This window comes from Plecotus auritus (assembly GCF_963455305.1).
Source record: "Plecotus auritus genome assembly, chromosome: 5".
NCBI lineage: Eukaryota > Metazoa > Chordata > Mammalia > Chiroptera > Vespertilionidae > Plecotus > Plecotus auritus.
Genome location: NC_137776.1, coordinates 123663656 through 123678406, shown reverse-complemented (window position 1 = coordinate 123678406; position 14751 = coordinate 123663656). Strand labels below are relative to the sequence as shown.

At 39.4% G+C, this 14751-nt stretch overlaps 1 protein-coding gene across 2 annotated transcripts in view; it reads left to right on the top strand.

Annotated features, from left to right (window-relative positions):
* The window catches only part of ADAMTSL1 (ADAMTS like 1), a 409739-nt gene that overhangs the window by 48045 nt on the left and 346943 nt on the right, over nt 1-14751 (top strand). For both annotated transcript variants that reach the window (XM_080667642.1, XM_080667641.1), the window contains exon 3: nt 7227-7272. In XM_080667642.1, the coding sequence (XP_080523768.1) occupies nt 7227-7272 (46 nt within the window). The remainder of the gene's footprint in view (nt 1-7226; nt 7273-14751) is intronic.

The following is a 14751-nucleotide window of genomic DNA, read 5'->3' as shown; positions in this document are numbered from 1 at the left end:
AAATATGCCTTTCTCTTTTAAAGACTTAAATTATATAAGCAGAGAGGGGAAGCCAACACATTGCTAAAGCCTGGAAAGCGAGCTTTTAACTTTCCAAGGCCACTCATGTCTTCTCAGGTCATTACATTGTGATCATTGAAACGGAGATCATATCAGGATCTAGGGATTGGAAGGGTTTAGGTAGCTCATTATGTGTTCATGAGAGATGAAGAAAAACATGCCACAAGCCTATACTAATCTTATCAAGAGTGAATTAAACTCTGAATAATTTGGAAATAACTTGTGATGGAGGTGATTTCCATGTTTGAGAGAAGGAATTAGTTCACATTCATAAATGACGGGCCAGGTGTAAAGGGCTGAAATAAATAAGGAACTTTCTGTACAAGTTTGGTTTGGATATATTTTTATTTATATCTTGTTCTTTCATACGTGGACCAGTTTCTGAGTCCTTAATTGGCACAGTACTTACCGCCCTCAACACGGGCCTGTCGCTACGTCAGAGTTTTCGTGGAGCGAATGCGTTGACTTGCGTTCTCTGTGATCAGTGCTCTATAGCTTTCCTCAGACACCATTGTGGACTAAAATATCTAAAGTTTGTTTTTATTCCAAGAGGCAGATTTCATTTTGTTTAAATCTGAAGGGAACTATTCAGCTGTTTTATATTAACAAACTATTTTTTTAAAAGGAGAAAAAGAAAATATATTTTACTGTTTAATTCTCAGATAAGGCTTTTGTGCCCAGACAAGTGCCTTGGATGAAGAAATTCACACTTGGCAAGAATTAAAATTCTTGCAGTGGAAGAGTCACTTCATTACTTAAGCAAAAATTATATTCAGGTTTAATAAGTTTGAACTTTTAAAAAACTCAAGTTGCTCTGTCCTTAAGTTCTTTCACATCGCATTTAACTGACAAGTGTAGTTGCCTTGGAGATGTTCCAAGTGTACAGTGTGTGTCCAGGTACCCTGTACTAACTAGAAGTGGATTTACCAGAATGGAGAAGCGGCTGATGTATTGGTGTCGTAATAATAAAGCACAGTTAACCCCAAGGCCAACTCTCTGCTCCGCTTCCCAGATTTAATCTCGTGTTAGTATTCTACGCATCTTAAGCATATCTTGTTCCTTTATTTTTATTATTGTTTTATATGCTTTGGAGTGAGACAAACCTGGGTTTTAATCTTTAGCTCTCTCTTTTCTGTGTATATGACATTAAGCCTCCTAATCTTTCTCAGCCTCACTTTTCTCATCCATCTATTACAGAGTTGTTGGAAAATTAGTGATAATGTACACAAAATACCTAACAGTGGGCCAGATACCTATAGCAGACACACAACACATAGTAGAGGCTGGTATCACTATTATTATTCACAACTTGATAATGTTTTTCCATAATGAGGATCTTCCCAAATTCAAGCATTACCACCTTAATAGCATATTTCAGTCAATTAAACTAAAGAAGCTCTCACTATGTAAGTAGTAGAATATACAAATGGAATACTTAATTCAGGGACAGAATTAAAGTATTGGTAAATTAATATTAGATGTTAGACGATCACAGGATAGTCTTTGGGAATTGCAACAAGTGTTTCTCTTTGCTAGTTTTTTTTGTTTTTCTTTTATTTTTGCTGAAGCATTTTAAATCAATATTTTACAGTACTTGCTTACATCTCCTATTATCTGAAGGTGCTTTTAAAACATGTGTGGGAATTTATAATTTGAAATTCTTGGCAAAGGCTCATTTAAATTATTAATGCAAGAAGTTTTCTGCTTTTTGATTTTTTGTTTTGTTTTGTTTCTAGCAAACAATATCTCTATAATAACCCCTTGGCATGTGGACAAAGCTTTTGTAAGTTATCTCAGTTGGTGATCATAACTGTATGCACTGCCATTCCAATGTCCCTTTGACAGATGGAAAAGCGAAGACCCCCTGAGAATATAAGAGGCGTACGCAAGGAGATGAGCAAAGTCCAATATCCAGAACTCCAAATCCCAACTTCAGATTTGTTTCCGTTCTCCCGTTTAGGGAGATAAAGTTAGGAAAAGAAAATAAAAGGAGATGAAAAACAGTGGTTTTTAAGGTCTTAATGATTAACACCATATTTCACTTTTTAAAAGCAAGAAGTCCACATTGTATCCTCTCTGTTTTAAAACCTTCAATGAGTTCTCTTTGCCTGTTTCCAAGTTCAAATTTAGAAGGTATTTATCTCATCTACAGTTCCTCACATCAACCCAAAACTCCAACAAAACAAAAGTGCTTGAAAATTTGCACATATAACATATATTTTTATACCTCTGTGCCTCTGCCTACAGTTTCTTCTCCACACATCCTTAACCCCCTTTCAATATCTATTATAGTTACTTCTGTTATGCATTTAATTGATTTATCAAATTTCTACACCATGTTTCCTACATGCTAGGCATTGTTGGAAGTTCTTCATAATATTAACTGATAAGCTCCATAATAATCCCAGAAGATAAGTAATAGTATCCCAGTTTACAAATGACAAACTGATATATCAAAACTGAGGAATAAAACCAGGATTCCAGAAAGAGGATTCTGGTTTCAAACTGAGTACTCTTATCCGCTGCAGTATGTCACATATGCACTTGGAATTTCAAAATCGAAAAACATCTCACATTCTGCCAATTCTGATGTCTCAGTGGCACACTATCAAAGGCCTCTGGGTTGTAGAGTTCATTACCTTGTAAGTGTACCATCAACTGGAGCCTAGCTCGCATCTTTTTAGACCCAGAAACCTGATATTTTTCAGTAATCACACCAAGAATGGATCCTTGTCTGGGAGGTGGACTCAGTGACTTGACCCATGAGATTAATGTCTCAAACTAAAACGCCAGTTTATTAACCTACAACTAAAAATAGAACTGTCCCTCACATGGACCGGAATACTCATGTCAGCATGACCAGCACACTGCGCAGTCATGAAAAGCCAGATCACTCTTGGCAAGTTGTTTGGTCAACATGGCATCAGAACCAGGGTAATTCCTGGGAGGAACGGAACATTCATTGGCAGCAGCGTGGTTAGTGTGAGGCATCCACATCGTGATGGCAGCAGCCTTGCCAATGGGACATGCAGGATTTCAAGTTTATGTATCCTTTCCCTGGGACATTGCTAGGCTGGGCACTGACAACCATGACTCTGGCATTCTCCTCTTTTCTATGATTCTAAAGCCTTGCCAGCTCTTTCTTTTCTTGGCCACATTTTCTTGTTAACTCATATTAATATAGTCAATCTGGTTATGGTCAAGTGTTTAAGCCTAGGACCTTTCTATCTCTTTAAGAGAGTCTTTGTGTAATTGTATTTTCAGATGACATTTACTTTTTGATAACATTCTCAGACCTAGCACATGCTATTTAGCATTCCTTTCACTAAATTATAATTGAATCATTTTCTTAATAGCAAAAACCAAGTCATATTTGTTCCCAGAAGTAAGTGCATTGCCCAGCACATAACAAGAGCTCATTGGACATTTGTCGGACAAACAAGTGAATTAGGAGGCAGTAAAGCATCATGGTTATGAGTGTAAGCTCTGAAGCCAGATGGCCTGGTATCAAATCTCAGCTCTATTAATAGTTGTGCAATTTTGGCAAGTTAGTTAACCTCCCTAAGTTTCAGTTTTCTCATATGTAAAATGGGTAAAATGATAGTACCCTGACTCCCAGGGTGCCTGAGATGATTAAATAAATTATATAATATAACAAACTTAGAAATATTCCTCAAACTCCATAATTGTTAGTTATTAGTATATTCATTCTCTCAGAATTTTATATTATACTAGAGACCTGGTCCTCCGATTCATGCGCTGTTTGGGGGTGTGGCCTGCAGGGATGGCCTGCTGCAGGAACACTGCTCATCCCCGTCAGCCGAGCGGCTGTGGACCCGCACTCTGAGCGTTTGCTGAATGAGGAAATTAGTCTGGGCTGATATTCGGGGTAATGTCTTGGGTAAAGGTGTGTTCTGTGTCCTGGAGGAACCTGGCGGAGAGCTTTGCACCCCAAAGCCACTCGGTGAATGTCCTTGATGTGTGATGCCAGGTCGGTGACACCATCGGGAATGTTCAGGGCAGCCATGCTCCAGGATCCTCAGCCATCAGGACAGCCTCCCAGGGATGTCCATAGTCATGTCCCCTCTTGCTATCCGCCTATGCCAGCTCCCCGCGCTCTTTCTAGAACACACCTTAGGGGGCCTGCATCAGCTGGTGGGATCAGGCCAGAGTATGGATTATCTCAGGTATTTGATAGGTGCAGAGACTCAGCCTCACCCTGGCCTGCTAGCAGTTATTCAGTTGCTGGGCATGCATATATAGCATATATATATATATATATATATATATATATATATATATATATGTGTGTGTGTGTGTGTATGTATGTATGTATGTATACATATATATATATTTTTACTCGTGTTTTTTTTAAGTGTGACTTTTTTTAACGAATTTATTGGGTTTATATAGGTTTCAGATGTACATTTCTATAATACCTCATTTGGATATTGTATTGTGTGTTCACCACCCCAGGTCAAGTCTCCTTCCATCACCATTTATCCCTCCATTACCCTCTTCTATCTCCCCCAACCCCTTTCCCTCTGTTAATCACCATACTGTTGTATGTGTATATGAATTTTTTTCTTAATCCCTTCTCTTTTTTCACCAATCTACATTCCCACCAACAGTGCATGACGGTTCCCTTTTCCCCACACTCTGGCCACCACTTTGTTGATTTATTGATGATAGCCATTCTGACAGATGTGAAATGATATCTCATTGTAGTTTTAATTTTTATCAGTCTAATGATTAGTGACTTTGAGCATTTTTTCCTATGTCTATTGGCCATCTATACATCCTCTTTGGAGATGTGTCTATTCAGGTCCTTTGCCCATTTTTAAATTGGATTGTTTGTTTTTTTGGTGTTGCGTTGTATGAGTTCTTTATAAATTTTGAATATTAACCACTTGTCAGATGTATCATTGGCGACTATGTTCTCCAGTTCAGTGAGTTGTATTTTCATTTTGTTGATGGTTTCCTTTGCTATGCAAAAACTTTTTAGTTTGATGTAGTCCCATTTGTTTATTTTTTCTTTTGTTTCCCTTGCTCGATGAGATATATCAGAAAAAAATCTTGCTACGAGAAATGTCCGGGATTTTACTGCCTATGTTTTCTTCTAGGATTTTTATGGTTTTGAGTCTAACATTTAAGTCATTGTGACTAAGGTGAAAAGAGCAGAGAACTGCTGGTCTTGTGTCATCACTGAATGCTTAATCAAAAATTGATTATTTTTGTTCATAAGAGTTCAGTAATATGAAAACTCCCATGTATTGCTAATGGGAGTATGTAATGGCACAAAGTTTATGGAATGTAATTTATCAAGAGCTTATAAAAGTTCATTCCCTTTAGTCCAGTAATTCTTCTAGAAATTTGTCTACCCTAAAGACATAGTCAGAAATTTAGGTAAAGCATATGCATGGATATGGTTCATTACATTCTCATTTATCACCCCCCAAATTAGACATTACTTAAGTAATAGAATGATTATATAAATTATATCATTTTTTGGAATATTATGTAACTTTCAAAATGTTGTCAAATTGTGGGAAAATACTTTCAAAATTTAGAAAAAACAAGCTGCAAAATTGTATAAGTGATGTGATTTATTTCCTCACTGGAAAAAAATTAATTAATTAAAATAATAGTGATTATCTTTAGATGAGGCAACTATGAGGGATTTTTTTTTTAACTTTTAGGTAATCTTTCTTTCCTAAAATCTCTGCAATAAATATGTATTTTAGAAATAAAAATAATTCTTTAACAATTACAACTTTTTATATCCATTTTATAATTTATACAACATGTTAAACAGTAAGTGTAAATTTTATCATATTCACAATTTTAAGTTTTTTTCTGTGAAATATCTCCAGTTTCATACCAGAAATAATTAAGACAGGATTCATTTAATATTAATACTTTACAGAAAACCTTGCATTTATATTTATTTGGTTAAATAAGAACTAAGTGTAAGTACTTATTTTAACAACCAAATGCTTAGTTACAATTCTTACATGTACAATTTCTTTAGATCTGCTCAATTTAGTATTTGAGTGTAACTCCAGTAAGAATGTACTCAGAAGAAAAGAGAGGCTTAGAGGCCTGGTGCATGAAAATTCGTGCACTCAGGGGGTTCCTTAGCTCACCTGCACCCTCTCACAGTCCAGGACCCCTCAGGGGATGTCCACCTGCCAGCTTAGGCCTGCTCCCCAGGGGATCAGGCATAAGATGGCATCAGACATTCCTCTGGCAGCACGGGAGCCCTTGGGGGATGTCCGACTCTTGGCTTAGGCCTGCTCCCTCTGGGACATCCTTAGCGCTGCCGAGGAGGTGGGAGAGGCTCCCGCCACCACTGCTGCACTCGCAGCCATCAGCCCGGCTTGTGGCTGAGTGGAGCTCCCCTTTGGGAGCACACTGACCACCAGGGGGCAGCTCCTGCATTGAGCATCGGCCCCCTGGTGGTCAGTGCGTGTCATAGCAACTGGTTGTTCCAAGTTGTTCCACCGTTAGGGTCAATTTGCATATTACCCTTTTATTATATAGGACTAGAGGCCCGGTACACGAAATTCGTGTGGGGGGGGTTGTCCCTCAGCCCAGCCTGCACCCTCTCCAATCTGGGACCTCTCAAGGGATGTCTGACTGCCCACCGGGATCAGGGCTAAATGGGCAGTCGGACATCCCTCTCACAATCCAGGACTGCTGGCTCCCAACCGCTCGCCTGCCTGCCTTCCTGATTGCCCCTAACCGCTTCTGCCTGCCAGCCTGATCACCCCCTAACCACTCCCCTGCCAGCCTGATCAACGCCTAACTGCTCCCTGCCAGCCCGATTGCCCCTAACTGCCCTCCCCTGCAGGCCTGGTCACCCTTAACTGCCCTCCCCTGCAGGCCTGGTCCCTCCCAACTTCCCTCCCCTGCAGGCCTGGTCCCCCACAACTGCCTTCCCCTGCTGAACTGGTCACCCACAACTGCCCTCCCCTGCTGGCCATCTTGTGGCGACCATCTTGTTTCCACATGGGGGCAGCCATCTTTGACCACATGGGGGCAGCCATCTTGTGTGTTGGAATGATGGTCAATTTTCATATTACCTCTTTATTATATAGGATATTTCAAATACTGAGCCTTTCATAGGTAGTAATGAGGTATTTGTTTTTCTTTTTGTCTCCTAGGAGCTGTGAGGGAAGAAATATTCGATATAGAACTTGCAGTAACGTGGTACGTATTGAGATTATATGATTGTGATCATGTATTTTTTAAGCACTGAATACTGCTAAGCAGTTTTATGTATCCTGAGCAGAAATCAATCAATTAGCACTTCACTGAAAGTGATTTGTCTCACACCACATGGATTATGCAGCATTGAAATAAAGGTATTTTTATTGTTCCTCAATATAAACTTTTACAAATGTGGCCATATTGAAACTTACTAGACTATTTCATAATCAGAGGTCTCTGCTTTGTGACTTTTTATATCTAGGTCTCAAGATAACAAATAAAAGAAATGAAAAAAAAGGAAACCACCTGGGGTATCATGAAATAAGTATTAATTCAGGTTTAATAAATTGATTTTATTCCTTCATTCAGCAAATACTATTCAATGCCATCTATGTGAGGCACTACACTAGTACAAGGATAAATAACATGGTCACTATCTGAAAACATCTCTTGATATAGTAAGAGATGTAGAGAAGGAAGACAAATCAAAATATGACAAATGCTTGGAAGAAGTTCTTTGTGGCTTAAGAGAGAAATATAAAGGGTCTTCAAGGAAAAGGTTATTTGAGGTGGGGCTAAAAGGGCTGGGAGGGCTGTGACTTGCCCAAATTGTGTGGAGGAGACATAATGGGGAATTTTGGAGGCAGGAATATCTAAGATGGTTCTGAACACTAATTTGGGTAGATTGTGTTTAGCACTATGGAAGAGAAGAACTGAAAGATATTTTGAGGTTACACCATGAACAGATTTTAATGTTACACCTCCAAGTTTATAATAGTTCAAGAAATAATGGGGTGGGGGTAGGGGATTGTCACTAGAGGTTTTGGAGCAAGCGTATATAGTTTTACTTTAGGAAGTTTAATTGTGTAGTGATACAAGGTATGCACTGGAAGGTGAAATAGATGGAGAGCGAGAAGTAATGAAAATTTAACCAGGAAGAAATAGATACAAAAGAGATAAAAATTGAGGTAACTCTATAAGACTTATGCAATTAAAATCAGAGTGATGCATTGAAGTGGGAATAAAGAAAACAGGCATGTGCACATTTAGAGCTCTTGTACTTGCTGATCCCACTGTTAGAGAAGCTTTTTCTTCAGTATTTGCATGGCAGTCATTCTTCTTATTCTAGTCTTATCTCAAATGCCACCTCCTCAAAGAGGTTTTCTAGACCATTTTACCTAATTTGGTGGTTCCACAGCCCAAACTCACAATAGTCTATCAATCACATTTTACTTTTTTAAAATACATTTTTACTAGAGGCCCAGTGCACGGATTAGTGCACCAGTGGAGTCCCTCGGCCTGGCCTGTGGGGATCTGGCTGAAACCAGCTCTCTAACATCCCCTGAGGGGTCCCGGATTGCAAGAAGGCAGTTCTCGGGTGATGCACCCAGGAATCAGGCTCCATCCTCTCTGGTTCCTGGGTGCGTCACCCGAGAAACGCTGCTGCCAAGTCACCACAGCTTGGCAGCTCCTGCGTTGAGTGTCTGCCCCCTGGTGGTCAGTGGGTGTCATAGCTACCAGTCAGAGCGTCTGCCCCCTGGTGGTCATAGCTACCAGTTGAATGGTCGGACCGTCACTTAGGCTTTTAAATATATAGATTAATTTCAGAGAGGGAGAGAGAAATAAAAACATCAATGATGAGAGAGAATCATTGATTGGCTGCCTCCTGCACGCCCCCTACTGGGGATCAAGCGTGCAACCCCAGCATGTGCCCTTAACCGGAATTGAACCTGGGACCCTTCTGTCCAAAACTGATGCTCTATGAACTGAGCCAAATTGGCTAGGGCACATTTTACTTTTTTTTTATAGCATTTGCCTCTACCAAATTTATTTTATTTAATTACTTGTTTGTTTTCTCTTTTCCCAGAATAGAAAGTAAATTTCACAAGGACAGGAGCCTCATTCATCCTGTGTATTCCTGCATCCCCAATGCCTAGAACTTATGACTTACATATTATAACCATACAATAGGTATTTGCCAAATGCAAAAGGGTTTTGGAAGAATGGGAAATGTCATTATCAAAAGTAAGAAAGTTGGGAGGAGATTTGGGAAAAGACAATAATAAATTTGATTTAGGGACACCATTGAATTGGACATGAAGGCTAGACTTGTACATGGTATGTTCGACGAGGTAGTGGGGGTTTGATCTAAGGAAAGAGATTGGGACTCAAACCATAGAAACACAAAGTAAGAAATATGGAATTTGAAAATTTGGTAGCAGTTTGTTTGGTAGAGTATACAGAATGATGAGAGAAGAGAATCTCAGATCTTTGGTAAATATCTGTATTCAGGTAGAAAGAGAACATAGTGCCAAGTAAGCTATCAAAGTCACCATGAGAGAAGTAAAAGAAGTAATAAGAGAGAATTTCTGAAGGTGTTCAATAGGATAAGTGTAGCCAAGAGGTTGAAATATGCAAAAAGGCCTATGGGGGCGTAATTTCTATAGTGTATTAAGAAATCAAGATTGCAGGGGATTAGAGAAATACGTTCATAAGGATATGGAGTCTGTGGGTCTAAGTTATTCTTATAAAATGTTCACAGAGACATCTCATCATTTGCAGAGTCACAAAAGGGTGGGTGGGTTGTTTGTTTACAATGAGAGACTCTTGAAAGGTGAGTTGATCTAGAGGGAGAGACAGGTGATATGTGGAGGTGAGGGTATATTTGATGCCAAAGGAGATAGTGGATGAAAGAAGAAGAGGAATCTTGATAAAGGAAAAGGATATATACTTTTTCTTAGAAAACAGACACAAACTGAGAAAGAAAGGATGAAGGTATAGAAAGATTTCTGAAAAAGAGAGCAGTTGAGACTGTGCATGAAGAGCAGGCTCCAGTGTCTCTGCAGAGAAGTGTTCTAAGTCATCTGCTGAAAGTGAAGGAGGCGAGCTGGACTTGGGAAAGTGAGCATAAAGGCCTGGAAGAGCCACTGAGGAAATTGGGTGGAAGCCAGCAAAGCCAAATAAAAGGATTTTGGAGCAGCAAAGAGGGCTCGACTGAGGTTAGAAAGCTTGACCTGATAGAGGTCAGCAGGGGTAAGGACATAGTGTGACAATTTCTGCACTGAAGCAGTAATAGAGAAAATGGACATTGGAAGTGACCTGTATTCAGAATACAGATGAGTTGAGAGAGACTAAAATGAATGGACAATATAAATTTTTAAATGCCTAACCAGGTAGAGTATAGGAACTAAAAAGCATGATTATTGGAAGTTAAGAGTAATTATTCAATGGAAAATTTTGCCTAGTTCATTTCTCTATTTTCATTAAGAACAGGAGATGCCAGATAACATGAGTTATAGCATTGCCTTTAAAACACACACACACACACACACACACACACACACTCACACACTCGTGTGTACACACAACTGCTATAGGTGTGTGTGTTTTAATTTTTAAAAAATGGTATTGACTAAATGAGTTTTAGAAATTTTATGAAATTTTTTTTCAATGGAAATGTACTTTAGATTATTGGTTTTCTTTACTATCCCTTTTATTGTAGTGATATCTTATATATCAGTTTAACAAAAAAACAAACATGCACCATGATGTTATTAAAGAATCTTCTTACCTTACCCTTTTCTTTCTAATTTTCAGAATAGTGGAAAGGGTCCAAACTATCCCAAGTAGATGAATGCCTAAAGCAACATGAGCAGATGTCTGCTTGCCCTTTCCTTAAAGCTTTTCAGAAACAGCCCACAATTTCCTTGCTGTCATTATGAGCATTTTCACGCACAGATGCGGACTAAGACTCTGACCCAATATGACTTAAAATCCAGAGCATTGCATGAGCCAGCTCTTTATAGCTTATAGAATCAAACTGTCACTGAGTTTTTTATGAGAACCTGGAGTATTCAAATAATTTGAAGCGTGTTTTTTTTTTTCTTCTGGCTTTTGGCCATGACAGAAGCAACATTGCCAAGAAAACAAATAAAAACATCTCATAAGAAAGGATCTTTTCATAATCGCATTCCAATTTTTTTTCAAACTAAGAAGTTCAGAAATATTCAGTTAAGTTCAGTTAAATATTCTCCTTTCAGATACTTGTTTTGGAAAAACTTGAGGGTCTCTTGTTAGCTATGTCTGCAGGGTCACTCCTTAAACCCTGGACAGCTTCCTGGGGCTCTTCTGAACCATGTCTCTTCCAAAGATGCACACTTTTTCTATTCTTTGTAGAGCTGCTAATATAACATTTCTTTGGGTTTTTGTTCCCCAAGGCCAAGGAAGAGAAAACATCTCCTTAGTTTCCCAATTTTTCTGGCTTGCCTGAAAAAATTAGTTCATAAATTTTAAAGTTTTATTGTTAACCACTCTACAGAGTGCATCAATATCAATAAGAAAGTTCAAGTTCCCATAATGTTTGCATAGTTCTCATAGCCAGGATACCTTCTTACACTATTTCTAGTGGGTCCCAGTAGACTCTTTTCATTCTTAAGGACATAGTTCATCTAACCTTTCCCTATTCAAACTCCCTGCTTTTCTTCCAGGGAAGTTGCAAGGCTTTCTTTCTGGAAGGAAAGTCTAAGGATACTGTTAAGAGACACAGTAGGTATGGACTGGCAAGCCAATCAAGTGAGTCATTTAGGGCTCAGAGATCTTCCCTGCGGCCCCTCACAAAGGTCTCCTTGGGGCACATCATCATGTTTATTCAAATTAAACCTCTAATCTGAACCCCTTGATCTTAATTAGGCATTTTGAATTTACTTCTAAAGTGTTTAGACTAATGCTGTTATTCATAAACTGTTGTATGTGTTTGTGGGTGTTTTTTTTTTTTTTTTTTTTTTTTTTTTTTTTTTTTTTTGTCACTATCCTTAATCTTAACAACATTTGAGATTGAGGAGATAGTGACCACAATTAGCAACACAATAGGCCAAGATGCCTGTGGTAGCTGATGGTGCTCTTAAGTCCTTTATTAAGATGTTATTGCTCCACTGCCAAATGTTTCTGTTCTAAAGAAGAAGAACAACTGTAAGATTAAAGTTGGGAAGCTGCTTTTCTGTATCTCTTCTAGAACTCCTAGGGAGGTGAGTGGGCAAGGAATTTCTGTCTTCCAAGGAACGGTTGAAACAACTGAAAATGTTTTTAGCACATGAAGGCAAAACATCCTCCATTAATTCCAAAAATAATTGAGCACAAGAATTGTTCTCTGTACTGGGATATACACTGGTGAACAAGACCAAGCCCTGATTTCCCTGAAACTTTTATTCTAATGGAGGAAACCAGATTATGAACAAACATGCAAACAAATTATATAAGTAGTCACCAATCATCCAATTTTCTGCAGAGCACTGATCAGGTGGTGCCTTCCTTGGTCAGAATTTGAAAAAAAAAAAAAAACTAATTAAAATCTGCTGGAACAACCTTCAGACTACTTCAGAATGGATGGTCTGGGAAGTCCACAAGCAGAGTGACATTTGAGAGTGACAGAAAGGAACCAGCTCTGAATATCAGAAGAGAAATCCAGATCGAAGGGACAGCTAGTGCAAAGACTCTAAACCAGGGGTCCTCAAACTACGGCCCGCGGGCCACATACGGCCCGCCGAGGACATTTATCCAGCCCGCCGGGTGCCGTTGCCTGTCCTGCTTAGCAGCCAATTCGTCCCGGGCCCGCAGTGCGCATAGGAATTTGTTCATAGTTTTTTTTTAAACTATAGTCTGGCCCTCCAACGGTCTGAGGCACAGTGAACTGGCCCCCTGTTTAAAAAGTTTGAGGACCCCTGCTCTAAACTGTGAAGGAAGTTGGTGGGTGTAAAGCCCAGTATGTCTAGTGCAGGGGTGGGCAAACTTTTTGACTCGAGGGCCACAATGGGTTCTTAAACTGGACCGGAGGGCCGGAACAGCATGGATGGAGTGTTTGTGTGAACTAATATAAATTCAAAGTAAACATCATTACATAAAAGGGTACGGTCTTTTTTTTTTATTTCAATAGTTTTATTCATTTCAAACATTTTAACAAGAAGAATGTAAACACTAATTATTATAATTTGAAACTTCAAAAAATGGAGGAATCATAGCACAATAACATACCTTATATTGAAGATGGCAAAGGCAAAATAAAATTGCCTAACAAAGGAAAGGTACAAAAGCCTTTCAAACTAAACTTAAATATAATAAAATAATTTAAAACTAAAACAAATAGAAAAGAACAAAATGTGTAAACAGTAAATTAAACATTTACTTTAGTGCAACTTCCAAATTATGCCTGGGACGTAGATGTAGATGGCAATGTAGACTGGGTTGAAAGGTTTTTGGTCTTTAAAACATCAACTTCAGTGGGAACAGTGTTGTTGGTCTCCTTTTTAGCTAATGCTCTGATACTGTGCTCTCCAGGGGCGTGTCTCCCTACATCACCACGATAACGTGTCTACGCATTCCCAGGGTGATGTCGGGGGGATGCGTCCGCGGGCATTACAAGGAGCCTCTGGAAGATTGAGAGGTTGTTCCTTCTACTTAATGGGCAGATATAAATCCGCCCACTCAGAAGAAGGAGCTTCGGCCGTGTTTCCCGACGTTGCCATGTTAACACTGCTGCTGGTGAAGGAGCGGAGGGGAGAGCAAGAGAACCCTCTGCTCTTTCGGCTCCGTGGGCCGGATAGAACAGCCCATCGGCCGGATCCGGCTCGTGGGCCGTAGTTTGCCCACGGCTGGTCTAGTGTATAGTATGCATGTGGAAAAGTATTAGAAGATAAGAAAACATGCAGCTGAAGGCAGACTGGAGCTGGATCACACAGATGTTGTAGAGTATTACAGTTTCAGTGCAAAAGGAAACTACTGGAGAACTTTAAGGAGGGGAGAAGAGAGTTGGACTTGTGACAGTGAGCGAAGATAGGTTTGGCTACAGGGTTACTCGGGAGATGGGTGGCAAAGAAGGGAGTGGAAGTAGAAATGCCAGGTAGGAGGCTATTGCAGTAGTTCAGGTGAGTGCTAACGGTTCCTGCACTACAGTGGCACGGGTGGGAAGATTTGAGATACGTTTTAGAAGTAGAATGTCTTTTCTTACACCACCTTGCTTCATCCTCAATTTAATTCATTTTATGATCTCTAGTAATGTTACTATGGAACATCTTAGGTGTAGCATTCCAACAAGACACAATGGCAGTGGCTATATGGCCAGAGAGAATAGAATGATTCTGGGCAAGTTTATAGTGTTTTGTTTGTTTGTTTATTTTGGGAGGGATTAGTTTATGCACCCAGACAATGAAAGGGTTGAACTGAATGATTTCAGAGGTCCTTTCCAGCTCTAAAATTCTGCAATTCTTCAAAAGCATTATGTCTAGGCCAGTGGAATGCAGACTGCGGCTCGCGAGCCACAGTTTGCCACTCTGTTGACTAATGAGTTTGCCGACCACTGGTCTAGGCCAGTGGTCGGCAAACTCATTTGTCAACAGAGCCAAATATCAACAGTGCAACGATTGAAATTTCTTTTGAGAGTCAAATTTTTTAAACTTAATCTTCTTCTAACGCCACTTCTTCAAAATA